Here is a 27,960-nt window from a genome sequence, read left to right as displayed (position 1 = left end):
ATCTCTCTTTGGTCTTCTTTGGAACTCTGCATTCAAATGGGTGTATCTTTCATTTTCTCCTTTGGCTTTCTTTGGAACTCTGCATTCAAATGGGTGTATCTTTCATTTTCTCCTTTGGCTTTCACTTTTCTTTTTCACAGCTATTTGTAAGACCTCCTCAGACTACCATTTTGCCTTTCTGGATTTCTTTTTCTTGGGCATGGTCTTGATCCCTGCCTCCTGTACAATGTCATGAACCTCCGTCTATAGTTCTTCAGGCACTCTGTCTATCAGATCTACTCCCTTGAATCTATTTCTCACTTTCACTGTATGATCATAAGAGATTTGATTTAGGTCATACCTGAATGTGGGGTCGCAAAGAGTTGGACACGACTGAGTGACTGAACTGAACTGAATGGTCTAGTGGTTTTCCCTACTTTCTTCAATCTGAATTTGGCAACAAGGAGTTCACGATCTGAGCCACAGTCAGCTCCTGGTCTTGTTTTTGCTAACTGTATAGAGCTTCTCCATCTTTGACTGCAAAGAATATAATCAATCTGATTTCAGTATTGACCATCTGGTGATGTCCATGTGTAGAGTCTTCTCTTGTATTTTTGGGAGAGGGTGTTTGCTATGACCAGTGTGTTCTCTTGGTAAAACTCTAGTACCCTTTGCCCTGCTTCATTCTGTACTCCAAGGCCAAATTTGCCTGTTACTCAGGTATTTCTTGACTTCCTACTTTTGCATTCCAGTCCCCTATAGCAAAAAGGACATCTTTTGGGGTGTTAGAATGTAAAGTATAGCTGTGCCATTTCTAAATGGAGAATTAGTTGATATTAATTTGTTAAACCTTTATTTAATATCTTCTATGGGTCAGGCATTTGTGCCAGGTGCAGTGGTAACACATATAAAAAGCATTGTACCTGCTTTTCAGTAATTCATAGCCTAGTATGGAAAGGAAGGCAGTTCATTAAACCACAAAGTATTTTCCAGCATGACACCATGAAAGTGTAGAAATGGAACCTCTTTAGTTGATCTCTGCTTGTATGCTTAGGAGTCAGTCATTTTTTTTGGAATAGTTCATACATTTTTCTCTGAGAATTATTATTCTGCTATTTACGTGTACTTTGACTGGAGCTGTGGGTATGTGACTCAAATCTGGCCAATCAGAACATTATATATTTTGGGTCACTGTGATCAGCTCAATGATAATTCCATGATCCAAACCAAGTCAGTCTGCTACAGTGAGAAGCAATCTTGGGACACAGCATGGAACATTCGAGGAACAACAGTTATTTGGCTGTGGTTGGAGAACTGGGTCTGAGTTGGGAAGGTAAAGCTAAAATGGTAGGCAGCAACAATTTATGAAGGCGCTTCTAGCTATGCTGGAGAATTTGGACTTTTTCCTGAAGAGATAGGGAGCCATTAAGAGATTTTAAGCCAGGAGGTCACATGATCATGTTTATGCTTAGAAAGATTAATCTGGTAGGAATACAAAGGATGAGATGGGGTAAGATGAAGACAAAAGCAAGAGAATGAATGAAGATGCCAGAATAGTTGTTCAAATGAGAGACCTGAACTGCAGGAGTGGTAGTGGGGATAGGAAGGAGTGACATGATGGGGATGTTTCCCAGAAGACAAACCAAAAAAGCATACCATGATAGCAATACTTTCCTGGAGAAACTGGATTCTCACTGCATCTCTACTTCAGTAAATGGTAGTAATTTTCAAAGAAGAAAAGCAACATTTAAGTTTTATTTAAGACCATGTTTCTCAAAGTTTAGTATATACACAAATCACCTGGGGATGTGTTAAAATGCAGATTTTGATTTGGTATGTCTGGGGTGGGATGTAGGAGTCTGCATTTCTAACAAGCTCCCAGGATATGATGGTATTGCTTGTCTTCAGACTACACTTTGAGTTAGTAAAGATTTAGGATTTTTTAAGGTGTGAGTGGGCCATTCAACTTAAAAGTTCCAGTAGGCAGTATATCTAGGCTCTAGATTTTAGAAAAGGGAGAGAGACTGGGACTTGAGATATTTGGGAATGATCAACATTTAGGAGGTGATGATATCAGAACATCAAGATAATATTACAGAATTAGCTTTTGGAAAAAAGGAAGGAAGTCCAAGGATAATCCAAGGAAATCCAAGGTAACATCGTAATTTAAGGGGCAGTCAGAGGTCATGAGGCTTAAGAACATGATGTAGCAGATGAACCAAATTTTCAATGAAAAGCCTTTAATTCCCAAGTTTGTTATATAAATGTCAATAATAGCTACAATTTATTGAGTACTGGATTCCGAATACTGTACTAAGGGCTTCAATTTTCTCCAAAACACAGGGCATAAGAGATGTCATTAAAATTTTTCTCTAACCACACCCCATTACTCCAAGCTGATGGAAAACTTAATCTGTGTCTTGATTAGGGCTCAACATCACACCTAGGATTGCATGAAGTTTCCAGGGGTCACACTTAGTCCAATACTCTTAGAGAAGGCCTTCAAGTCTTGACTCAATGCTCGTTACTGCTAATATTCTCCTTTCCCCAGCTTGTTCACACTTTGTGGGTGAGCTGTTTTGCCAACTGAATACCAAGCTTGGGCATGGGATCTTGGCCATGGGTGGCATCTCTGATGCAGTCCTCCTTGTAGTAGGACTGTATCCATTCCCAACTAAGGTCTTGCGACCTCCTTCACCCATTAAGTTTCCAATATTCCACTCCAGTATTCTTGCCTGGAGAATCCCAGGGACGGAGAAGCCTGGTAGGCTGCCGTCTATGGGGTCGCACAGAGTCGGACATGACTGATGAGACCTAGCAGCGGCAGCATTCCCAGAATTATAACCCCCCTCCTCTGTTATTCCCATTGATCACCACTCAATCAACCAACCTCGAAAGCCTCTAACCTCTCTCCACTGTGGGAAGAGAGAAGTACCTCAATGCGCACAGGTGTTTTGCGTTCAAAGGGAACTTCTACTCAGTCCAGGGGCAAGGGAAGTCCCCTATTGTGTGCCAGAGCGATTAGGGGTAGAATCCTATCATTCTCTGACATTTTTCTCCAACACTGAGAACAAAACAAATTATTATCCTAATATCTCAAATCATCTCACCACATATGCACTGTCCCATGAGATCTTTACAACCACTCCATAAGTAATTCTCATTTTCCATCCTGAAGCTTGGATGAGTTTAAAAACTTGTTTCCAGTCAACTGTGTAGGAGTCATGAGATACTGTGCGCTGGACTCTGGAGCAACGAGGGCGTGGTATTATCGCAGTTCCTATCAAAATACCTTGGTCATATGTCAGTGGCAGTCACCAGACTCAACGTCAGAAACTACACGAAGGCGAAAAGTCTCTGTGTGTGCGCCTCGGATAAAGGGCTGGATTCTGTTAACTTCACTACAGCCCTATTTCAATTTTACAAATGAGACTTTGAGGCTGAAGGTGGAAGTGACTTGCCTATGGCCACAAAGCCACAGGTTTGTTGGGTCCCAGTATGGTGTTCTTTCCATCATACCAAGCTGAAGAGGCCTGCGAACAGCTCACAGCCTCGCTCCCAGACAAACTCCAAAATACGACCACTTCAACTTCTATACTCGTCAAGGAAAATTAAACTGGTACTTGAGCCAGAGACTCCACCCAAGTAGCCTCCGAGTCCTTCTCAGCGCGCATGCGTCAGGCGGCTCCTCCAGCCCCCGCCCCTTCACTCCTCCGCCTTCCCGCCTCTCCCCGCCCCTTTCCCGCCCGGATGTCTGTTTAGTTTTGCCGGATGTTGTTGTGAGTCCGGGAGACACGTGAGGCACTGCTACGTCATCACAGGCACGCGCAGGAAACATGGCGGCGGCGGGTGTTGTGAGCGGGAAGGTAGGTAACGGCCCTGGAGGGACACTCCAGTTTTTCTCCGGGTAGGGCTGCTTTTGCTGCTTGGAGGCCCGCTGGGGAGGGATGCGAGGGCCTTTCTGTATCGGGAACAGCGTGTAGAGGATGTAGGAGAAGATGCCTAGTTCTCAGCTGTTTTTCTTGAGAATGCCGGCTCAGCCCGGGAATTAAGAGACCCAGCTCTTACTCCAAGACTAGCTAGGCCTTGGCATGTTTGGTCCGCTCTGCCCCAGGGCGAGAGGCTTTTATCTGTATTGCCTTTTCTAAGAGACAGGTGGTTGCTCTATTCCGTTCGTTTTCTGGCTCGATTTTGTCTGACTGTCGTTCTTTCTGTCACTCTTCGGACTCCAGGGATTTTTCTGTCTTCCTTTGAGGCGTCACTCTGACTCGCCTCTGCCTTCCTCTGCTTCACTCTGGTAAGGCATCTTTGTCCTCTTCGGGAGGAGCTGAAAACAGGTGCTTTGCAGCTGTGCACTTAGAAGAGCGCATTGGATCCATTTTACCAGATTGCCGAGTTGATTGGTGATGGTGAGCAGTAGGGATGTTTCCTCTCAGGGAGCTGGAGATTTACAACATCCCACGCTTGTCTAGGAAGGCGTTAGTTATGCTATTTATTTCGGACGCAAAGCTGTTATGTTCCCTTGGGAGACTCTGTGCTGCCTTTTTACGGAGTTGGTCATTGACCGCCTAGTTTTTCGTTAGGATTAGGTGCGGAGGATATTTCATTGCATACTGCCTATTCATGTTCCAAGGGAACGTCTTAATGCCTGTTAGTACTACCGTGGCATACTACTGGCAACATTTACAGTTGCGGGAGTATTTCGTAAACAGTTGGGTGGGGTAATGACTCATCTTATACCAAGGACTATTTCCTTTCCGCGGATAGCTACCTCTGTTCCTTGATTTCACTCATTTTCTTTACGCTGCCCTCTGCGTACCATTTTGAATTGCGTGACAGCGTTTGTGCTTTAGTGTATGAACTACTAGGCAGAATAACACACTACTTTTACTCTGAATTGTGACCTTGCGAAATTGAGCAAGCATGACTTCTCTGTCCTTCAAAGTCTTTATCTCCAGAATGCATGTGGTGCTAGTCATTATTTCTTGCATTGGAGTTAAGATTATATGAAATGATACAAGCATTAAGAAAGTACGTCCTTCTGCATACTGGATATTTTAAATGATGGGTTGGTCATCGTTTTCGAGTTTTCTCGGTCTTTGGTTGTCTGTTTTTGTCTTTAGGATGGGTGCTGATCTTCTCGTTGACTCATTACATATAGTAAGATTTTCTATCTGGACTGATCCAATCTAGGACTTTCCAAGAAGGGATCCTTTCTATTTGAACTACACTTCACTCTTTCAGGTGTGGATTGATTTTGATAGAACCTTTGCGATGATGAAGCGGAGTTGTGAAATAGGACTTTTTTCACCCTTTCCTTCTAGGCACTCACTACGTTTCATAATTTGACTGCGTCTTTTACTTACTTTATTTAGAAACCGCATTTATTCTCACACGTTGCAAACTTACACCCATTCTCATCACTGCACCTAAATTTGTTTTTTTTCCATGCCAAAGGCTGCCCATCTTTCAAATAATTCTGTTGTGACCAGTGAAACTTGCTTATTCCTCCTTCAGCAAGTTCAGATCTAGTTAATGGCGTCATCATTTACTTGGTTGCATGTAACACAAACTTGGAGATGTCCATTTCTGTAACAGCATTTAATCAATAAGATGGTAGGACTAATCAGATCCTACCAGTTTTACCTTAAAGAGATTTCGTAAATTTGCTGCATCCTCTTCATTCAGACATTTAGTCTTGAGTTCTCTGCAGATTTTTCTTCTTTTCTACAGTCTTTTTGCCCAAAGTCTCCTCTCTACACAACCACTAGAGTTATTTTCTAATGCATGAGTCTGATTGTCTCTTGTTTTAAAAAAACAAACAGAAAAGTCTTCATTTTGTTATTGTCACCATTAAAATAATACTCAAGGCTGGTTAACATGGCATTAAAAATCTGTGTTGACTTTCTGGCTTTATCTTATGCTTTTCTACTTCTCAGTCTTGTTTCTTTGGGAAAAGGGGGAGAGGAAAGAAAACACACACATTATATTTGTGAAAGAGAGTGTATATGTGTGTCTCTGTATATATTTATTCCCCATCCCCACCCCAAAGGTTCAGCTGCTGCTGCTGCTGCTAAGTAGCTTCAGTCGTGTCCGACTCTGTGCGACCCGATAGACCGCAGCTCCCCAGGCTCCCCAGTCCCTGGGATTCTCCAGGCAAAAACACTGGAGTAGGTTGCCATTTCCTTCTCCAATGCATGAAAGTGAAAAGTGAAAGTGAAGTCGCTCAGTCGTGTCCGACTCTTAGCGACCCCATGGACTGCAGCCTACCAGGCTCCTCCGTCCATGGGATTTTCCAGGCCAGAGTACTGGAGTGGGGTGCCATTGCCTTCTCCAAGGTTCAGCTAAGACCTGTCTAATTAGAAACCTAGGGCAGTGAATGTTAACCGAGACTTAGGAATCACGTGTGGTACTTTTAAAACTATGGATGCTGGGTCACAGCCCAGTTCTATTGATTAGAACCTCATGGAGTTGAGATCTAGGATATAGAGTAACTTTCCTACTGAGTCTACTTGCTTGAAGCTTTGATTCTAGGAAGTCATGCGGTGAGGAAGTTAATCTCTGTCATATGGAGAAGCAGTGTAATATAACAGCTAAGAGCATGGACTCTGGAGAGCCAAGCCAGTTTCAAAAACTAACTTCACACTTACTAGTGACATCAGTCAAATTACTTCATGTCTCTTTGTTTCAGTTTCCTTATCTGTAATACAGGGATGATAATAGTATGTACTTCATGGGATTTTTAGGATTCATAAGGAAATGTATTAGAACAAAGCCTGGTATATAGTGTGTAGATCCTGTGTAGGTGTTATTCATCATCTTGATTTCCCTGCAAGTCAGTAGTTAAGTATGGTAGAATTTTGAAGGTTTAGAATATGGTTTTTGGTATGAGTGTGAAATTCATTTTTGAATTTCAGTTCATTTGCTCAGTTGTGTCCAACTCTTTGTGACCCATGGACTGCAGCACGCCTGGCTTCCCTGTCCATCACCAACTCTTGGGGCTTGCTCAAACTCATGTCCATCAAGTCCACGATGCCATCCAACCATTTCATACTCTGTCGTCCCCTTCTCCTGCCTTCAATCTTGCCCAACATCAGGGTCTTTTCAAATGAGTCAGTTCTTCGCATCAGGTGGCCAGAGTATTGGAGTTTCAGCTTCAACATCAGTCCTTCCAATGAATATTCAGGACTGATCTCCTTTAGGATGGACTGGTTGGATCTCCTTGCAGTCCAAGGGACTCTCAAGAGTCTTCTCCAACACCACAGTTCCAAAGCATCAATTCTTTGGCACTCAGCCTTCACAAAGTCCAACTCTCACATCCATACATGACCACTGGAAAAATCATAGCTTTGACTACACAGACCTTTGTTGGCAAAGTAATGTCTCTGCTTTTGAATATGCTATCTAGGTTGATCATAACTTTTCTTCCAAGGAGCAAGCGTCTTAATTTCATGGCTGCAGTCACCATCTGCAGTGATTTTGGAGCCCAGAAAAATAAAATCAGCCACTGTTTCCCCATCTATTTGCCATGAAGTGATGGGACTGGATGCCATGATCTAAGTTTTTTGAATGTTGAGTTTTAAATTCTAATTCTCAGTGTTTTTTTAGAATTTGAAAAATACCTTGTTTTAGAAGTCACAGGGAGTTCTCTAGGGGTCGAATGGTTAGAACTTTGTGCTTCCTCTGCTGGGGAACTGGGTTGCTGCATAGTGTGGCCAACCCCCTCCAAAGTCATGTGGTTGTGATGAATGAGAAACCATCATGGTAGGGCAGTGGTGAAGGAGACGGAGCCTGACTGCTGGAGTCCAGAACTGGGCTCCACTGCTGTGTAGCTGTGTTACTTTGGGCAAATGTCTGAACTTTCTGTGCACCAGTTTTCTCATTTGAGAAATGGGAGCTAATGATTTAATAGGAGCTAATAATGTTGGATGGGAGCTAATGATTATTTTCCATCATGGGGTTGTGGAGAGGATTAAATGAGTTAATATTTGCAAGGCATTTAGAGTAGTGCCTGGTATCAGGTAAGTGCTTAATAAATATTAACTGCTGTTAAGGAAGATCTTTCAGACTGTCTTAAAGTTGTAAGGTTATTATTTGTTTGGAAATAGTTGAATGTTTGTTTTTTGCTGCTTTTTTCTACAGAGATTAAAGCTGCCCCAAAATACTAAAGCACTATAGTTATGTAAAATAAATTGGAGGGGAAAAAAGGCAAAAGGAAAGTAAAGAATTGACATATCACTATATAAGCTTAAGGTGCACAGCCTGATGGTTTGATTTATATGTGTTGTGAGATGATTACCACAGTAGGTTCAGCTAACTCTTCTCCTCATATAGATCCTTCTATATGAGGATAGATCTTCTCATGTAGATTGTGTTGTGAATTTTTAGGGGAGAAATAGGGCCACTCCCTGCAAAAGCTGTCCTGCTTTAGGATAATTAATGGAATAAGTTGACTTATCACAAAGGAGGCAGGAGAAAAGAGATCGTTAGAAGTAGGTTCTGGCCTTTATACCCAGTGCCTATGAGGGTTGCAGTTTTCTTTTATTCATTTACAGAATATTTATTAAACACCTGCTTTTTTCCAGGCACTATTCTAGGCATTCAGGATACATCAGATAGTTCTTACCTTGGAAATTACAGATTTCAGTTTTTCAGAAGGAAAATATTCACTAAAATCCACCCCTTATTGTGTTTAAATAAATTCAGTGAGTTTCAGGTTTTTGAACTGGTGCTGTTAATAGTGATGTTTGTTTTCTTGGGGCTTGTAGACTAGACTCATCCTCATGAGGGCAAGGTCTGGAATGTTTCACCTGTATCTGGCATAGATGCTGTCACAGAGTATGTATTCACTGAGGAGGAAAGATCAAGAAAATAGAGGGAAAATAAAATGAAGGGGGATTAGAGGAAGAGTGATGGGTTCACTGAAAGCGCTCTAGTTTTGGAGTTGAAAAGTCCTGTGTTAGTATATTTGCATTTCTCTCTAGGCCTGTGGTTTTTTACTGTGATTGTGGTAGATTTTGGTTCTGTTGAAAATAGCTTGAAACAATTGGGAAATCACCTGTTATTTTTTTTTCCTGAGTTTTTTTTTTTTAATGGTTTTCTTAGGAAGAATTTATTTTGTAGCTTAAATTTGGCCCTTTCCAGTTCCTTTTAGATACATTTATAGTCCTGTGAAATCCTGTGCTTAAGAAAGATTGATATTCTTATTATCTGGTAGGTTTCCCTGGAGAATTTTCTTAGACTGTATGTGTGTTAGTCGCTCAGTCATGTCTGACTCTTTGTGACCCCATAGACTGTAGCCTGCCAAGTTTCTCTGTCCATGGCATTCCCCAGGCAAGAATGCTGGAGTGCATTGCCATTCCATTCTCCAGAGAACATCCCAACCCAGGGATCGAACCCTGGTCTCCTGCATTGCAGGCAGATTCTTTACCGTTTGAGCTACAGGCAAGTCCTTTTCTTAGACTAGATCTTATTAAATGGTAGTGTCTTCTTGGTTTAGGATACAATGAATATGTCTTCCTTATTTTTCTGGCATTGTTTAACAAACATTTGAGTACCTTCTGTGTGTTGAGTTCTTTATTCTTGACACAGCACAGTAGTTTGCCATTTTAAGAAGTCATTTCAATCTGTGATTTAATAAAAACATGACTTGGGGAAAGAATTTAAATATTGTTTGCTTTGATGGGTTTTAGTTGCTGAGACTAAATGAAAGGAAGGAAATCCTTTTGAAATTTGTTTACGGTTTCTTGCACAGTGTGTGGCGTGTCTGTAGTCATTGGCATAAGAGAAGTCCTTCATTAAATCCTTGTTATGCCTCCTGTACTGCCTTCCTGTCTGACACGGTTTGGCACACTGATGCGCTTAAGAAGCGTTAGTAGTTCTGCCTGCCCTTTACTGAGAGCTGTACCATCCTCAGTGTCTCTCTGTCTTCACTCTCAGAAGTTGTGTGGTTTGTTACTCTTAAAACCACCTGTGTTCTACATTTCTTTGAGTTACACAGTCATTACTGACTGCTGCTGCTGCTAAGTCGCTTCAGTCGTGTCTGACTCTCCGCGACCCCATAGATGGCTGCCCACCATGCTCCCCCGTCCCTGGGATTCTCCAGGCAAGAACACTGGAGTGGGTTGCCATTTCCTTCTCCAGTGCATGAAAGTGAAAAGTGAAAGTGAAGTCGCTCAGTCATGTCGACTCTTAGCGACCCCATGGACTGCAGCCTACCAGGCTCTTCTGTCCATGGGATTTTGCAGGCAAGAGTACTGGAGTGGGGTGCCATTGCCTTCTCCTTCGTGACTGACTAACATGCCCCAAATAAAACTCATCGTTTACATTCTTTCTTCTGTATTCTCTCTCTCGGTGAATAACCACATACACTCAGTTTTGTCCTCGAGTCTTCTCCCTTCACCTCCCACATCTAATCAGTCATGAAGTCCTGTCATTTTGACCTTGTAATTAGCATTCTAAGCCATCTGCCTTTGCTCATCCCACTGCCGCTGCCTTGGTTCAAGCCACCATGAATTGCTTCCTCTGTGGATTATTGCGGCTGTTCTTTCTTGGCTCTGCAGCTGGTGTGTTGGCTTTGAAAAGGCAGGTCTGACATGGCATTCCTCTGCTAGAACTTTCTAATGACTTTTAGTGGTAAATAATTGTCTTCAGGGTAAACTCCAAACTCCCAAATTCCTGAGCATGGTTTAAAAACATTGTAGTCACTGGGGGCTTTCCAGATGGTAAACAATCTGCCCGCATTGTGGCAGACCTGGGTTCGATCCCTGGGTTGGGAAGATCTCCTGGAGAAGGCAGTGGCAACCCACTCCAGTATTCTTGTCTGGAGAATTCCATGGACAGAGGATCCTGGTGAGCTACAGTCTATAGGGTTGCAAAGAGTTGGACATGACTGAGCGACTGACACACATCATCTGACTTGGTTCCTGCTCTTGTGTCGAAACTGTTAGTCACTGCTTGCCGATCCGGGTTGCAGCCATTAATGAAACTACTCTCTGCATAGAACACATACCCTCTGCCAAGAACATACACCCTCTTTGAGGTAACATTGCCATGCTTGAGGTCTCGGGCTGTATGTCACTCTAGTTAAAGTCTTTCTGATTTCTCATCCTGCCTGACCCCTTTCGTGTAGGGTGGAAGTGTTGGTTGCTCAGTCGTGTGCAACCGACTCTCTGCCACCCCATGTACTGTAGCCCACCAGGCTGCTCTGTCTATGGAATTCTCGAGGCGAGAAGACTAGAGTGGGTAGCCATCTCCTTTAGGGTCTGCTTTGGCAACTGTTTACATATTTATTAAATCATACGTTGCTTTTATCTGTTTCCTTGTCCTAACCCCCAATTAGATGGCTATGAAGGCAGTGACTGAGTCTTACTTTTTTTACCCGGAAGCTTGCTCAGTGCCTGGCACAGTGCAGGCATTCACTATATAACTATTGAAGAAATAGCTGTAATTGACATCTCATACAAGAGCCTGTGTACACTTCTGTCACATTTTTCTATGATCGTTGACTTACATGACATTACTAGTTAGTCAGACACTTTTTATGATGTATGTTTTTCCACCAGCACTTTTTATCTCCAAATCTAGTTGGTGCTAAGTAAATGTGAATGAGTAAAGAAACTTAAATCAGGTTAGGTGGAATGCAGAAGATTGGACGTGTTTGGATAGGCTCTACTTGTGTCCTTTTGAAGGACTTAGTAGAAGTTGTTTGCACAGAGAAGGTATAAAAGGGTGTTCTAGGTGGAAGGAACAGAATGCACATAACACGCAAAGGCACAAGGCTTTGAGGAACAGGGAAGTTCAGAGGGGCCCAAGGCACGAAGTATTGCGGAGTGACAGGTGTTGCATAGTTGTAGAAGGAAAGGGTGGAGCGTGGAGTCAGAAGATTTTTAAGCTCAGGTGTGGTATGGTGAGACGTACATTTTATAAAGGTCATTTTTGTCAGTTGTTATATACTATACAGTTTACACAGATTATTGGAAGGTGACTAGATTGGGGAGGAGTGATCAGAATATTAGTAACCCAGGCTAAAAATGATGAAGGGTCAGTGTCAGGGGAAGGTTTGAGGGGTTTTAGGAGGTAGCATGGGGATGGTGAAAGAGACATTTAGGTACTGGGTGGAGGGTTGTCTTACAGTTGGGAATATCAGAGGAGCAGATTTAGGATAAAACATACTGAGTGTAAGATGTCTGTGGATTGTTCAAGTGGAGACATCCAGTGGGTGCTTACATATTTCTCATTAGAGTTTCTGGGCTTATTCTGGCATTTCCTGCAGATAACATCTCTGATAAAAACTTTAAATTACTTATATGCTGAATAGTGTTAAAGAAACTGAATTTTGTAACTTTTTTGTTGTTAAATTTAGCTTAAAAATTCACAGTTGCTAAAGCTCAGAATGTATGTTGTGTATAGTAGGTGTTGGATTTCCAGTTTTGGATAGAGATTTAGGGCAGGATTTTATCCCTAAAGCCTAAATTTCAAATATTAGTTGAATGTTTTATCTTTAATCTTTGAAAATAGAGATTATAATAATACAGATAAAAATCCAATTCCAGTAAGGAACAAAATTAAAAATTATCTGCCATTGTATTGTGCAACTTTATTCTAATTTCTGCTAAATTAAGAGGTCAGTAAGTTTATTCTAAATAATTTGCTGTGGTTCCCAGAGTACTTTTAATGAGTTGTGTGGGACATGGTTTCTTTGGTAAAGGAAAAAAAAAATTTGCAGTTTCTGTCGCAGGCTGTCATTGGAAGTTTTTTTTTTTTTGTTTGCTTTGTCTTAATGAATAGTATTTTTTTTTTTTTTGGAAGTTTTATAAATATAATTACCTAGTTAGGCATCTTAGCAAATATTTAAGACCATTTTATTCCAAATAGAGAACTTTTCTCCTTTTTTAGTACCTTTACACATTCTCCTCCCCTCCCCCCACCCCCAAGAGGGGTGGGAAGCAGTTAGAATGCTCTAGCTTGTGTCAAGATTTTACCCTTTTTATAAAATTACCAGGTACATACAGGCAAGGAACTTTTATCTTGTTTATTTTTTCTGCTCTCCATGGTGTCTGGCACATAATAAGTGCCCAGTAAAAGTTTGTTGAATTAAGTTTAGATAATTGATTTATCACCACCAAGTGGCAAGTCTTTGAATGTGCTTGATACTTTCTGTTCGCTATGGACACTTAATCCCCAAAGAAAAATAGATACGGTGTTTTGGCAGCAGGATCAACTTTTTTTTTTTTTCCAGTAGGATACTTCTGCCATGTGTTCACTTTTATACAGGGTTTTGCGGTATAAAATAGACTTTCCTGTAAGTTGTTTTTTATACAGCTTTATTGAGGTTCTAATTGACAAACAGTAAGTAGCACATAGTGCGTATAATTTGATAACTTTTAATGCACTATAGACCCATCAGTAAAATCAAAATAATGGCATATCTACCACTCAGAAGTTGCCTCTTGACGTATTGTAATCTGTCACTACCATCATCCAGTCCACAGGCAACCACTGAGCGCTTTTTGTGACTAGATTAGTTTGCATTTTCTGCAGTTTTATATAAATGGAATTATATGGCATGTACTCTAGTTTTGGCCTTTCTTTATTCAGCATAATTATTTTGAGGTTCATTCCTGTTGTTGCATGTATCATTAGTTCGTAATTCCTCCTTTTTATTGCCAAGTAGTATCCTGTCCTATAGGTATATGGGTTTATTCATTGATCTATTGATGGACACTTTTTTTTTCACTTCTGGCTTTACAAATCAAGTTCCTGTGAACATTGATGTATGAGTCCTTGTATGACTATATGCTTTGTATTTTGTCAGGCAAATACCTAGGTGTAGAATGGCTGGATCATAACGTTAGTTGCGGGCTTCCCGGATAGCTCAGCAGGCAAAGACTCCACCTGCAGTGCAGGAGACACGGGAGTCCCAAGTTTGATCCTTGGGTCAGTAAGATTCCCTGGAGGAGTAAATGGCGACCCACTCCAGTGTTCTTGCCTGGAGAATCCCATGGACAGAGGAGCCTTGTGGGCTACAGTCCACATGGTCACAGAGACTCAGGCTGAGCACATGGCACAATGTAAATTGGATATTTAGGGTTTAAAAAAGCTGGCAAACTATTTTCCAGACCATTTTACATTCCCACGGGTGGTGTATAAAGGTTCTAGTTGCTCTACATGTTTGTTAGCATTTGGCATGTTAGTTTTAAAAATTATAGTCATTTTAATAGATGGTTTCAGTTCGCAGTTCCCTAATGACTTCGCAACTAAAAACAGCAACGACGACTTATGATGTTGAGCATTTTTTTCATGTGATTTTATGTCATCCCTATATTTTCTTTGGTGAAGTGTCTGTTTAAACCTTTTGCCCTTTTTCTAATTTTAAAATTTTTTGTTACTGAATTTTGAGAGTTATTTTTATGTTCTGGATATAAGTCCTTTATTGCACATACAACATGACTTGCGTGTATTTTCTCCACCTGAGCTGTGACTTTTCATTTGCTTAATGTCTTTTGAAGAGAAGTTTTCAATTTGATGATTTACCAGTCTTTTATGCTTTTGGCATCATTTCTAAATTTTTTGTTGTTGTTGAACCCAAGGCCACATAAATTTTCTGCTTAAAGCTTTGTAGTTTAAAGTTTTACATCTAAGTCTTGTTCTGTTTGATTTGTGTATGTAGTGTGATGTATGGGTTGAAGTTTTATTTTTTTGTACATAGGTATCCATTTATTTGAGCACTGTTAAAAAAACTATAAATTTAATTTTCTTAATTTATACTGTACTACTCAGGGCAGATTATCTTTTTCATCTGGTGAGTATTGGTGGCTATGTCTCTTAGATTTGTTTTAATTTGTCAAATTCATTAGTATAAATTTTTCATAAATATTCTTAGTATCTTTTTTACTTGTGTACATCTGTAGTGATGTTAAAGTTCTAATTCCTGATATTGGTAGTTTGTGGTGTTTGTTTTTTCCTCATCTGTTTGGCTAGAGTTTTAACCAGTTTTATTTAAAACTGGTTAAACTTTTTTGTATTTTATTTAAACTTTTTTATATTTTATTGATTTCTACTCTGATCTTTATTTCTTCCTGTCTTCTTTGGGTTTAATTGGCATTTCTTTTACTAGTTTCTTAAAGTAGATGCTGAGGTTATTAATTTGAGACCTTTTTTCCTTTCTGATAAAGGCGTGGAACCCTGTGTGTTTCCTACTAAGCACTGGTTTACTGGCATCGTACAGACACACACAGGTTTTAGTATGATAAGCTTGCATTTTGGTTCTGTTCAAACACTTTCTGATTCCCCTTTGATTTCTTCTTGATCCTTGGGTATTTAGAAATATGTTATTAATTTCCAGATATGTGAGAATGTGCCAAAGATATTCCTATTACTGATTCATAATTTGATTACATTGTGGTCACAGAATGTACTTGAATTCTTTTATGTTTATTGGTATTTGTTTTATGGCTCAAATTTTTTTTTTTTATGGCTCAATTTTTGATCTGTCTTGGCAAATGTTTTGTGTGTATTTGAAAGAATGAGTATTCTTTCAAATATTCAAATGAATACGTGTTCAAATAAGTATTCAAATGAGTATTGATGGATGGAATGTTTTTGTAAGCATAAATTAGGGTCCAGTTGGTTGATGGTGTTATCAAGTTGTCTATATTATTACTGATTTTCTTTCTATCATTTGATCAGTTATTGAGAGGGGTTTGCAGTTTTACAGTAATTGTGGACTTGTTTATTTCTTCTTGCAGTCCTGTCACTTTATGCTTCATGTTTTTTGAAAGTCGTATTAGGCGCATAAACATTTAGGATTGTTAGATCATCTTCAACCATTGACCACTTTATGATTAGGAAATTATCTTTCTAACCAGTAATATTTCTTTTGCCCTGAAGTTTTATTTTTGTCTGATATTAATATAGCCATTCTAGTTTTTTTCTAGTGTTAGTATATCTTTTCACCTTTTTCTTTTTAACTTATTTGTGTCTTTATATTTAAAATGCTTTTCTTGCAGGTAGTGTAGAATTTGGGCTTACTTTTCAATCTGATACTCTTTTTAGTTGGAGCCTTTAGGTAATTTGTATTTAATGAGGTATGGTTAAATTTAAGTCTTATCATCTTGCTAATTTTTATTGTGCCATCTCTTCTTTGTTCCATTTTCTTTTTCTGCCTTTTTTGTGACTAATCAAGTAGTTTTCATTATTCTAAGTTTTATTTCCTTTGTTGACAATTAACTGTTAACTCTTATTTTAGTGGTTGCTTTAAGGCCTGTAGTATCATCTTTAGCTTATGACATTTACCTTCAGGAGTTATACTTCTTCACATAAGGTATAAAAACCTAGAACGATATACCTTCATTTCTCTTCTCCCAACTTTTGTGCTATTTTTCTTATTTTACTATGGCATATAGTGCAAACTTAACAAAAACATATATTCATTTCTTTTTAAAAAATTGTATTTGTTTTCGGCCGTGCTGGGTCTCTGTTGCTGACCGTGGACGTTCTCTAGTAGAGATGCCTGGACCTGTCATGGCGGTGGCGTTTCTTGTTGCAGAGCACGGGCTCGGGGGTGCGCGGGCTTCAGCGGCTGTGGCCTGTGGGCTCGAGAGCGCAGGCTCAGTAGCTGCAGTGCGCAGGCTTAGTTGCCCCACAGTTTATGGAATCTCTCAGACCAGGGATCAAACCTCTGTTCCCTGCATTGGCAGACGAATTCTTAACCACTGGGCTGTCAGGGAAGTCCACGTGTATATGAAAGTGAAGTGAAAGTGGCTCAGTCGTGTCCGACTCCTTGTGACCCCATGGACTGACTATACAGTCCATGGAATTCTCCAGGCCAGAATACTGGAGAGGGTAGCCTTTCCCTTCTCCCCGGGATCTTCCCAACCCAGGGATCAAACCCACGTCTCCCAAATTGCAGGATTCTTGACCAGCTGAGTCCCTAGGGAAGCCCCCACATGTATTGATTTCTTTATTTAGGCTTTAAACAAAGGGATTTGATTAACAAAAATATATATATTTATTCACATAGTTACCATTTTTGGTGGCTATCATTTCTGTATGGATCCACATATCCTTCTAATCTGTTCTTCCTGAAAAACTTATTTAAACATTTGTAATGTAGGTCTGTTAGTGATGAAGTTTTTAAGCTTTTATATATCTGAAAAAGTCTTTATCTCTCTTTTAGATTGTTTTTTTTGTTTTTGTTTTTGTTTTTTAATTTAGTTATGGCTGTGCTGGGTCTTTGTTGCACTGGGTCTTCCTCCAAGGAGGAAGGAGGAAACTTTGGGAAGTGATGGATACGTTTGTGGCTTGATGGTGATAGTCTCCTGGGTATATACTTATACACAACTTACCAAGATGTATGTGTTAAATATGTATAGCTTCTTATATGTCAATCATTCCTCAATAAAGTGATTTTATTTATTTATTTTTATTTTATTTTTTAACTTTACAATATTGTATTGGTTTTGCCATATATCAACGTGAATCCGCCACAGGTATACACGTGTTCCCCATCCTGAACCCTCCTCCCTCCCAATAAAGTGATTTTAAAAAAAGCATTGCTCCATTGTTTTCGATCTCCATTGTTTCTTAAAAGGAATCTTCTATAATCATTATGCTTAATTTTTTTTCCCCCCTCTGGCTCACTAAGATTTTCTGTATGTTACTGATTTTGCATAATTTGATTGGCCGTAGTTTAGTCACTAAGTCGTTTCCAACTGTTGCGATCCCGTGGACTGTAGCCTGTCAGGCTCCTCTGTCCATGGGATTCTCCAGGCAAGAATACTGGAGTGGATTGCCATTTCCTTCTCCAGAGGATCTTCCTGACCCGGGAATCGAACCCAGGTCTCCTGCATTGCAGGCAGATGATTTACCAACTGAGCTATGAGGGAAGCTCATAATACATTGTAATTTGATTAATACACTGTAGTTTGATTACAGTGTGCCTTTAAATGATTTTCTTTGATTCTTGCTTTCATTTTGGAGTTCATTGGTATTTATATCTATGGGTTTACAGTCTTAGTCAAATTTGAATAAACTTTTGCAATTATTTTATCTAAAAAGGTTTTTTTTGTTTCTTTTCTCAGTCAACTCTTTCAGGTACATCAGTTATGTTAATACATACACTAGATCAGTTGAAATTTCCCTCCAGCTCATTGATGCTTTGTTCACTTTTTTTCTCAGCCCCCTCCCCTTTTGTGTTTTGTTTTATATAGTTATTGCTGTAACTTCAAGTTCATTATTCTTCTAAAATATTTAATCTGCCAGTACCCCACTAAGTGTATTTTTTATCTCAGACTTTGTATTTTTCATCTCTAGAAGATCGTTTGGATCTCTTATATTTTTGATGTCTTAGCAAGTTGTAACTTGTTTCTAGTTTCCTGAACAATAGAGAATTTAGTTATAATAATGTTTTAATGTCTTTACCTATGTTATTAATTGTGTCATATTTAATTGGTTGATTTTCCCCCTTATTGTGAGTCATATCTTTCTGATTGTTTTTTTGGTACCAGATGCCAAAATCTATCTGGTAGTTGTTTGTTTTGTTTTTTTTTTTTAGCCAAATGTCAATATTGTGAATTTTATATATATATATATATATATATAAAATTTTTTTTTTCCCTGTAAAATATTCTTGAGTTTTATCTTAGAAGACACTTACTTGTGTGGAAACAATTTGATACCTTTGGGACTTGCTTTTAAACCTTGTTAGATGTGATCAGCACAGCTTTTGTTTTTTTGAAGTATAGTTGATTTACAGTGTTGTGTTAGTTTGCAGTGTACAGCAAAGAGATTCATTCATATATATATTTTCACATTCTTCCCATTACGGTTTATTGTAGGATATTGAATATGTTTCCCTGTGCTATACAGTAGGGCCTTGTTTTTGTCAGCACAGCACTTCATGTAAGACCAACAGTGCCCACTGCTGAGGCAGGACTGTTCTGAGCATCTGCCTAGTGCCCTGTGATTTGTTAGTTTTCCTGCACTGATGAGGGGCTTCCCGGGTGGTCAAATGGTAAAGAATCTGCCTGCAGTGCAGAAGACCTGGGTTTGATGCCTGGGTTGGGAAGATCCCCTGGAGAAGGAAATGGCAACCTGCTCCAGTATTCGTGCATGGAGAATTTCATGGACAGAGGAGCTGGTGGGCTACAGTCCACGGAGTCACAAAGAGTTAATACCAGAACAGTGTTCACACATGCTAAGCCTTAAATTGATTGTCTTTTCCATTATGTACTCTTGGACAAATAAAACTTGTCCGAGCAGACATGAGTCTCAATCCTGGAATAATGGAAATTGTTGTTTTTGTTCAGTTGCCAGGTTATGTCCGACTCTTTGTGACCCATGGATGCCAGGCTTCTCTGTCTTTCATTATCTCTTGGAGTTTGCTGAAATTCATGTCCATTGATTGAGTCAATGATGCTATCTAACCATCTCATCCTCTGCTGCCCTCTTCTCCTTTTGCCTTCTATGTTTCCCAGCATCAGGGTCCTTTCCAGTGAGTCTGCTCTTCTCATCAGGTGGCCAAAGTAGAGTAATAGAAGAACTTTGATCAAATCACTCTGGGACTTTCCTGGCGGTCCAGTGGTTGGTCTCTGTGCTTCCACTGTGGGCGACATGGGTGTGGTCCCTGGTCACGGAACTGGGATCCTGCATGCTGCATGACCAAAAAAAAAAAAATTACTCTTTGCCTTTTTTTCCCCTCAGTTGCAAAGTGGGAGTGATAACATGTATCTAATAGAATTGTGAGGATCAAATGTGATAATGTAGAAATGCTTTGTAAATGAATAGTAAAAATATTACATGGCCAAAAATAGCATTTGAACTTTTCTTTTTATTTTACATTAGAAATTATTAATAAAACCAGAGTAAGGAAATTGGAAGCATGTTTTACTAAAAGTATTGAATATTACCTTAGATGAAATTCCTGATATCATAATTGTTCCCTGTTACAAAATAATTTTTCATATCAAACAAGCTTAGGGATAGCTTTTCAGGTATTAATCATTACTATTGGTAAATGGAGGAAGCAGAATGTCCTGTGGCAGTCTCATCCTCCTCAGGAATCAGTTCACTGTGGAGTTTAATGAAGAAATATCATCTTTCATGCTGCTGTCAGTGGAGAAGGCAATGGCACCCCACTCCAGTTCTCTTGCCTGGAAAATCCCATGGACGGAGGAGCCTGGTGGGCTGCAGTCCATGGGGTCGCTAAGAGTCGGGAACGACTGAACGACTTCCTTTTCACTTTTCACTTTCATGCATTGGAGAAGGAAATGGCAACCCACTCCAGTGTTCTTGCCTGGAGAGTCCCAGGGACAGAGGAGCCTAGTGGGCTGCCGTCTATGGGGTCGCACAGAGTTGGACACGACTGAAGCGACTTAGCAGCTGTTGTCAGAGGATCAAATTCTTTTTTTGGCTTCACTACACAACTTACAGATCTCAGTTCCCCAAACAGAGGTTGAACCCAGGCCCCTGTGGTAAAAGGGTGGGGTCCTAACCACTGGACTGCCAGGGAATTTCCTAAGATCAAATTCTTAATTGGATTTTAGTTTCTGTATTTTGAACTGTTTCAAGTAGTTGATACAACTGTGTTTTATTATATGCATGTACCCATAAACTGTGGTGATGAACATATATATGCTATGAATAGAAAATAAGTAAAATCATGCCCTCAAAAAAAGTAAAGGGTTATCATATTAAAACAAATGATTCAAACCAAGATGCTATATAAGGGGCTAAACTTCTCTTGTGAAATGTTTAGGCCTTCAGATGGGGGAGAAATGAAGGGTTTTTGTTTAAGGCCAAACTGTTAAATAGTTAGCTGTTACATTGATCTATAAATTAAAGGCATTTAAAAATTGTTGTTAGGTAATTCCCTGGTGGTTCCGTGATTAGGACTGTGTGCTTTCACTACTGAGGGCCTGGCTTCACTTTCTGGTCCGGGAACTAAGATTCCACAAGCTGAGAAGTGCAGCCAAAAAAAACCTGTTTTTTTTTTTTGTTTGTTTTTAGTCCTTGAAGCAGCATTATTTTCTGCATCTAAGCAATTTCAGAAACCATCTTCTAAGGAAGCTATGTAAGATTTTTCTGGTAGATTCTTGAGGCAGTATTCATTGAGATTTAATGAGTGAAGGTGCCAGGAAATCTGAAATCCATTTCTTTCTTTGATATAAAGTCACTTAACAGCTCTGTGTCTCAGTTAATTCTTTAAAAATGGAGGTAATAAGATCTAAATATTATATTTGAAGTAAATTATGTACTAATGTAATGATTATTTATGTTTGTATGCCTTTGAGTCTAATAAGACTTAATGAAGTTTAGTGGGCATGGAGGTAAATTTACAAATTTTATTCCTTCTGCACAATTAATTTGTATTGGTTAACATCATACTTTTCAAATCAGAAAGCTGAACATAACTGCTTTCTAAAGACAGTACAAGTCAGGGTTTAGAATTGTCAAATTTTGGACATGTAATTTGTCCCTCAGAAAGTGCTAAAAAGTTAAGAACATGAGATGGGTACAGTTTTGACTTTTTTGATGAGGTGCCTGGTGCTTTAGTATTTTTAAAATATTTTCCCAACTGAATTACTTAGGAAACAACTTTTTCTTACATGAAAAAGAGTAAGGCTACACTCCATTGACATGTGTACGGGAAAGAAAGAGCCGCTTGATGTGCTTCAGTTAGGGGACACGTTGCATGTGATTCTTTAGGGCTCATTTATTTCATTGACGTTCCCGAATCTCTTTAGTGTTAATAGTACCACGGAATTTAAGAAGCAATATAACACTATTTTTGCACTTTGAAATATTCAAACAAGTCCAGCATTAACATAGAAAGTTACAGTTTCTCTTTCAACCTTTCTCTGTTCCATTCTCTTTTTCAGAAGTAACCTTTGCTAACATTAAAGTGTGTCCTTCCAGAGCTTGTTGTCTGTTATTTTACACAAGTAAGAGTGGATACAACTGAAGTGACTTAGCGCCCATAGCACACACAGAGACACTTTTAAAAAATATAAATGTCATTATCTTATATATAATTGGGAGCTCTTTCCATGTATGCCTGTCTGTTTAATCTGCCTCTCAACTTCTGAGTACTGTTCTCCATAGAATGAATATTGCAGATTGTATTTGATAATTTCTTTTTGTGGTCATTTAGGTTCATACCTTCCTTTTCCTCCTTTCAGCTCTACCACCCACCGTGTTATGAATAATAGTATTGTGAATATTCTTATGCATGTCTTTGTGTACATCTGTGAGTAAATCTGTATGCTTTAAAATTTAATTTTTCATTTCTATACAAACAGTACAGACTTGTCTCCCACCACTCCTTAACTCAGACTGCCCCTAGTCTTTGCCTTCTGCTTAATGCTAGTCTGGTGTTTAACAGCTGTTTCATTGAAGGCCATCTAAGATTTATGAGATCAGAACTTCTCTTGTGATCTTGATTACTGAAAGGACTCTTTCTTGACTTGATGTAAGTCTGTATCAGAAGCGATTAACATAACAGGAGAAGTAATGAAAGTAATGTGGGAACTCTATAGTGCAGTGGCCAAGAGAACCGTTCTCTGGTGTCAGACTGCCTGGGTTTCAGACTCTGCACCACTCCTTAACCACTCCTTTCTATATGTATCTTCAACCTTAGGCAAGTTATTTAAGCTCTTTCAGATTTCTCAGCCCATAAATGCTCTCCTCATCCTAATGATATAGTTATAATAATATAGAACCTATGATTATTGTAAGGATTAAGCTATAACATGGAATTGTTGGTTCATAAATGTTCCATAAATGTCCTCTGGGGGGTGATAATGGTGAGCTTTGTTGCTCGTCCTACATCCTTGGTCCCTATGCTATTCAGTCACCCAAAGCCAGACATTCTGGAGTGTGAAGTCAAGTGAGCCTTAGGAAGCACTGATGTTAATAAAGCTAGTGGATACAGTGGATTTCCAGTGTGTGTGTTAGTTGTTCAGCAGTGTCCACCTCTTTGTGACCCCATGGACTGTAGCCCGTCAAGCTCCTCTGTCCATGGAATTCTCTAAGCAAGAATACTGGAGTGGGTTGCTGTTCCCTTCTCCAGGGGATCTTCCCAACCCAGGGGTCAGACCTGGCTCTCTTGTATTGCAGGCAGATTCTTTACCGTCTGAGCCACCAGGGAAGCCAGGAGAATCCCAGTAGACTGTTCTAAACCCTAAAGCATGATGCCTTTAGGCATCAGCGAGTTGCAGTCAGTATGTCAGCAAATCTGGAAGACCTGTCAGTGGCCACAGGATTGGAAAAGGTCAATCCTCATCCCAGTTCCCAACAAGGGTCGTACTAAAGAATGTGCTAATCATTGGACAATCGCCTTCATCTCCCATGCTAGTAAGGTCATGCTTAAAATCTTACATGCTTAGCTTCAGCATTATGAGAATCAAGAACTTCCAGATGTCCAAGCTGGGTTTAGAAAAGGAAGAGGAACCAGAGATCAAATTGCCAACATTCGCTGGATTATAGAGAAGGCAAGGGAATTCCAGAAAGACATCTACCTCTGTTTCATTGACCACGCTAAAGCCCTTGACTGTGTGGCTCATAACAGACTGGAAAGCTCTTAAAGAGATGGGAATACCAGACCATCTTACCTGTCTCCTGAGAAACCTGTATGTGGGTCAAGAAGCAACCGTTAAAACCGTGTGTGGAACAACTGTTTAGTTCAAGATTGAGAAAGGAGTACGGCAGGGCTGCCTGCTGTCACCCTGTTTGTTTAACCTATACACTGAGCACATCATGAGAAATGCCGGGCTGGATGAGCTAAAGCTGGAATCAAGACAGGCGGGAGAAACATCAGCAACCTCACATACGCGGATGATACCACTCTAATGGCAGAAAGCAAAGATCAACTAAAGAGCCTCTTGATGATGGTGAAGGGGGAGAGTGAAGAGCCGGCTTAAAACTAAATATTAAAAAAACTAAGATCATGGCATGTGGCCCACATTACTTCATGGTAAATAGAAGGGGAAAGATGAAAGTAGTGACAGATTTCCTCTTGGGCTCCAGAATCACTGCGACAGTGACTGCAGCCATGAAATCTGAAGACGACTGCTTCTTGGCAGAACTGACAAACCTGGACAGTGTTTTGCAAAGCAGAGATACTACTCTGATGACAAATGTCCATATAATTGTGACTGCGGTCTTCCCAGTGGTCGTGTATGGTTGTAAGAGCTGGACTGTAAAGGCAGAACACCAAAGATTTGATGCCTTCGGATGTGGTGCTGGAAATGACTCCTGAAAGTCCCTTGGATAGCAAGGAGATCACACCAGTCAGTCTTAAGGGAGATCAGTTCTGAAAACTTGTTGGAAGGAGCAGTGCTGAAGCTGGAATTTCAGGATTTTGGTCATCTGATGCGAATAGCCGGCTCATTAGAAAAGTCCCTGAGACTGGGAAAAATTGAGGACAGAAGGAGAAGAGGGTGTCAGAGGATGAGATGGCTGGATGGCATCACCAATGGCAATGGACATAAACTTGGGCAAACATCGTTAGATGGTGTGGGACAGGGAGTCCTGGCGTGCTGCAGTCCATGGGTTTGCAAAGAATCCGACACAACAGCGTGGCTGAACAGCAACAACAAATGCTATTTTGAATAGTGTGATTGTGTTGATAAAAGGTCTACATAAATAGAAAGTAGACTGTATTCCAAACTTATGTCAAAATTACTTAGGTCTGGGAGTGACTATTTTATTTTCCTTTTACTTATTTTCATAATGAAAAGTAATTTCTAATGGTTTGAAATGGGTCCCAGAAATAGAATCTTACTATATCAGATAATGCTTTTAGCAAATAAGATTTAACTTTATAAACATTTCAGTTTACGTAGGAGTTAATCTAAGTCTGCCCTGTATTCCTGTAGGACACTGTACTGGGACCGTGTCTTGTGTGCTTAGTCGCTCAGTCGTGTCCAACTCTTTGCGACTCCATGGACTGTAGCCAACCAGTCTCCTCTGTCCATGGGGATTCTCCAGGCAAGAATACTGTAGTGTGTTGCCCTGCCCTCCTCCAGGTCGTCTTCCCAACCCAGGGATCAGACCCAGGTCTCCTGCATTGTGGGCAGAGTCTTGACTGTCTGAGCACCAGGGAAGCCTGTCATAGTCTTATACTTACCTTTTTATATGCTTTTACATATAGAGGCACTCAGCAAGTGTTTATGAACTTAAACTAGTTCTGATCATCCCAAGAAGGCCTCATTATTACTTTTTAATACTCCCATATTATTCCATGAATTTCTAGGCCATTGTGCTACAAAAGCACACCAAAATAAACTTACAGTAAAAACATATGCTGTTATAGAAATAGTTAGAAGTCATTAATTTCCTATTATATTTCATATTCTTATTTTTAATATTTTCTGGTTGAACCCAGTACTTTGCTTAATGTTTGTTAAACATATTTATGTGAAATTTGCATATAGTGTCACAACAATGAGCCTGACATCTTTGTCTAAGGAGAAGATCGAGATTGTGATTCCATATCACCAGCCTTGCATGTGTAACAAAGCAAATTCCTTTCTAGTTTATGTTTGAAGTGTTTTTAAGTCTCAGTAATATTTTTAAGATAATACACTTTTATATGAAATAATCAAAAACTTGATTCAGGCATTATAGAAAAACATCTCTTAAATATTTTAAGACAAATGTGGAAACCGTACTGCATAAAAATGGTTTGATTAATCTTATTTTTGCTGTTTCAGATCATATATGAGCAGGAAGGGGTCTATATTCACTCATCTTTGGGAAAGACCAATGACCAGGACAGCTTGATTTCAGGAATATTACGTGTTTTAGAAAAGGTACGTTTCTAGTAAATGACTTTATTTAACAATTGTTTAAATAAATTTTTTAAAATAATTGTTTAAATTAATAATAATTGGGACATTATCAGCAAGTTTGAATTTCACATGTAACATAAAATTATGTAATTGAACAGTGGTTGTAAATTTGACATGAAAGTGATGTTAGAAATAAAATTCTTCAGATAAGTCAGTAAAATGGCATGGAATATTTTTAAATTTAGTAAAAGTTACAGTAGTATAATTTTTTATAATGAAAATCGGAATTTAGAAATCTGCATATTGTTTGTTGTCAAATAGTGATTGTTTACATATGGTATGGATATTAAGGTGCTAATAAATTTAAGAGGTTAAAAATTCATTTTGGGGGCTTCCCTGGTAGTCCAGTAGTTAAGAATCTGAGCTTCCACTGCAGAGAGCATGGGTTCAATTCCTGGTCAGGGAACTAAGGTCCTGCATGCCTTGTGGTGCAGCCCCCCAGGGGATTAACTATCGGTGACTGAAAAATAAGATATTGCTGAAGAGTAAATATGGTTACTAATTTTTTTCCTAGGATGCTGAAGTAATAGTGGACTGGAGACCATTGGATGATGCATTAGATTCTTCTAGTATTCTCTATGCTGGAAAGGTATTTAAGGAAGAAATATCTGACTAAAGGAATGACATTTTTAAATAAAAGCTTTATTAAGATATAATTCATGTACCGTAAAGTTCACTGTTTTAAAGGACATAATTCAGTTTCTTTAGTACAGAATTGTATAACTTCACCAATAACCAACTTTAAAACATTTCTATTCCAAAAAAAGCAGTCACCTCTCATTCCCACTTAACTCCAGTACTCTTCACTCATTAATTTACTGTCTGTCTCTGAGGATTTGCTTATTGTGGACATTTTATCTGAATGGAATCATATAACATGTAGTTTTTTGTGACTGGCTCCTTTCACGTAGCATACTGTTTTCAGGGTTCATCCATGTTCTAGCACCTGTCTGTTCTTTCCTTTCTTTCCTTTTTGCTGAATAATACTGCATTTATGGATATGTGCCATATTTTGTTCATTCGTTCATCAGTTGATGGCACCCCACTCCAGTACTCTTGCCTGGAAAATCCCATGGATAGAGGAGCCTGGAAGGCTGCAGTCCATGGGGTCGCTGAGGGTCGGACACGACTGAGCGACTTCACTTTCACTTTTCCTTTCATGCATTGGAGAAGGAAATGGCAACCCACTCCAGTGTTCTTGCCTGGAGAATCCAGGGACGGGGGAGCCTGGGAGGCTGCCGTCTCTGGGGTCGCACAGAGTCGGACACGACTGAAGCGACTTAGCAGCAGCAGCAGTTGATGAATACTGGGGTTGTTTCCATCTTCAGGCTAATATAAATAATGCTGCTGTGCATGATCAGGTTCAAACTTCTGTGTGGACATATTTTCCTTGAAAACCTAGGAACGGGATAGTTGGATTAGTTTATGTTTACCGTATCTAACGTGTTGAGTTCTCTCTGTGGAAGGTAGGGGTTTAGCTCTGTCTTATCTCTTAACTCACCTTGAAACTATGGCTCAATTGTCCACATTTCTTCTCAAAGTATTAATCACATAGGCGATCTAATTTTATCTTCTTAATAAACATTTTTTGCAGAATGTTCTTCCAAGTTCCTTCTGAACTGGCTGCTCTTTTGGTTTGCTGTGCAGCAATTATCCTGGGGGTTCCTTTTGCCTCTCTCCCATATTTTAATCCCTGTTTCTTGTCTCCTGTGCTGTCTTCTCTTTTGGTTTACTCTTTAATTTTGGTGCACCTCCAGTGCTTCCTCAGAAAAAGCATGTATGAGACCAAAAACATCTCTATTTTCAGACTTTTTTTATCCTTCTGTGAACATTTGGGTTGAGCTATCAATTCTGAATTGATGACTGGCTGGCATAGAATTATAATTTGAAAAGAAATTACCCCCATATTTTTGGAAGTTACTATCTTTACATTTCTCTTATTTCCTTTGTTGATGTTAAGTCTAATGTATTTGAATCCTGATCCTTGCTATATTTTTTTCCTCTTTAGAAGTTTTTAGAATTACCTTTTTGTTTGTAGTATTCTAGATGTCCTGGAAATGTGCCCTTGTGGTCCTTTTTATCCTCTGTGTGGGTGCTTGATAGGCCTTTTTAATGTGAAAACTTGTGT

General features: G+C 39.5%; 1 protein-coding gene across 2 annotated transcripts in view; it reads left to right on the top strand.

The window, feature by feature from the left end:
- The first annotated feature begins 3,688 nt into the window (after positions 1–3,688).
- Positions 3,689–27,960, top strand: part of TBC1D15 (TBC1 domain family member 15) — a 76,717-nt gene continuing 52,445 nt past the window's right edge. For both annotated transcript variants that reach the window (XM_055587498.1, XM_055587490.1), the window contains exons 1-3: positions 3,689–3,845; positions 25,695–25,793; positions 26,347–26,421. In XM_055587498.1, the coding sequence (XP_055443473.1) occupies positions 3,816–3,845; positions 25,695–25,793; positions 26,347–26,421 (204 nt within the window). In that variant the 5' untranslated portion in view covers positions 3,689–3,815. The remainder of the gene's footprint in view (positions 3,846–25,694; positions 25,794–26,346; positions 26,422–27,960) is intronic.

The sequence above is a fragment of the Bubalus kerabau genome, chromosome 1 (genome assembly GCF_029407905.1).
Source record: "Bubalus kerabau isolate K-KA32 ecotype Philippines breed swamp buffalo chromosome 1, PCC_UOA_SB_1v2, whole genome shotgun sequence".
In the NCBI taxonomy this organism is placed as follows: domain Eukaryota; kingdom Metazoa; phylum Chordata; class Mammalia; order Artiodactyla; family Bovidae; genus Bubalus; species Bubalus kerabau.
The sequence above is the reverse complement of the archived record's forward strand: the minus strand, read 5'-3'. Positions and strand labels throughout refer to the sequence as shown.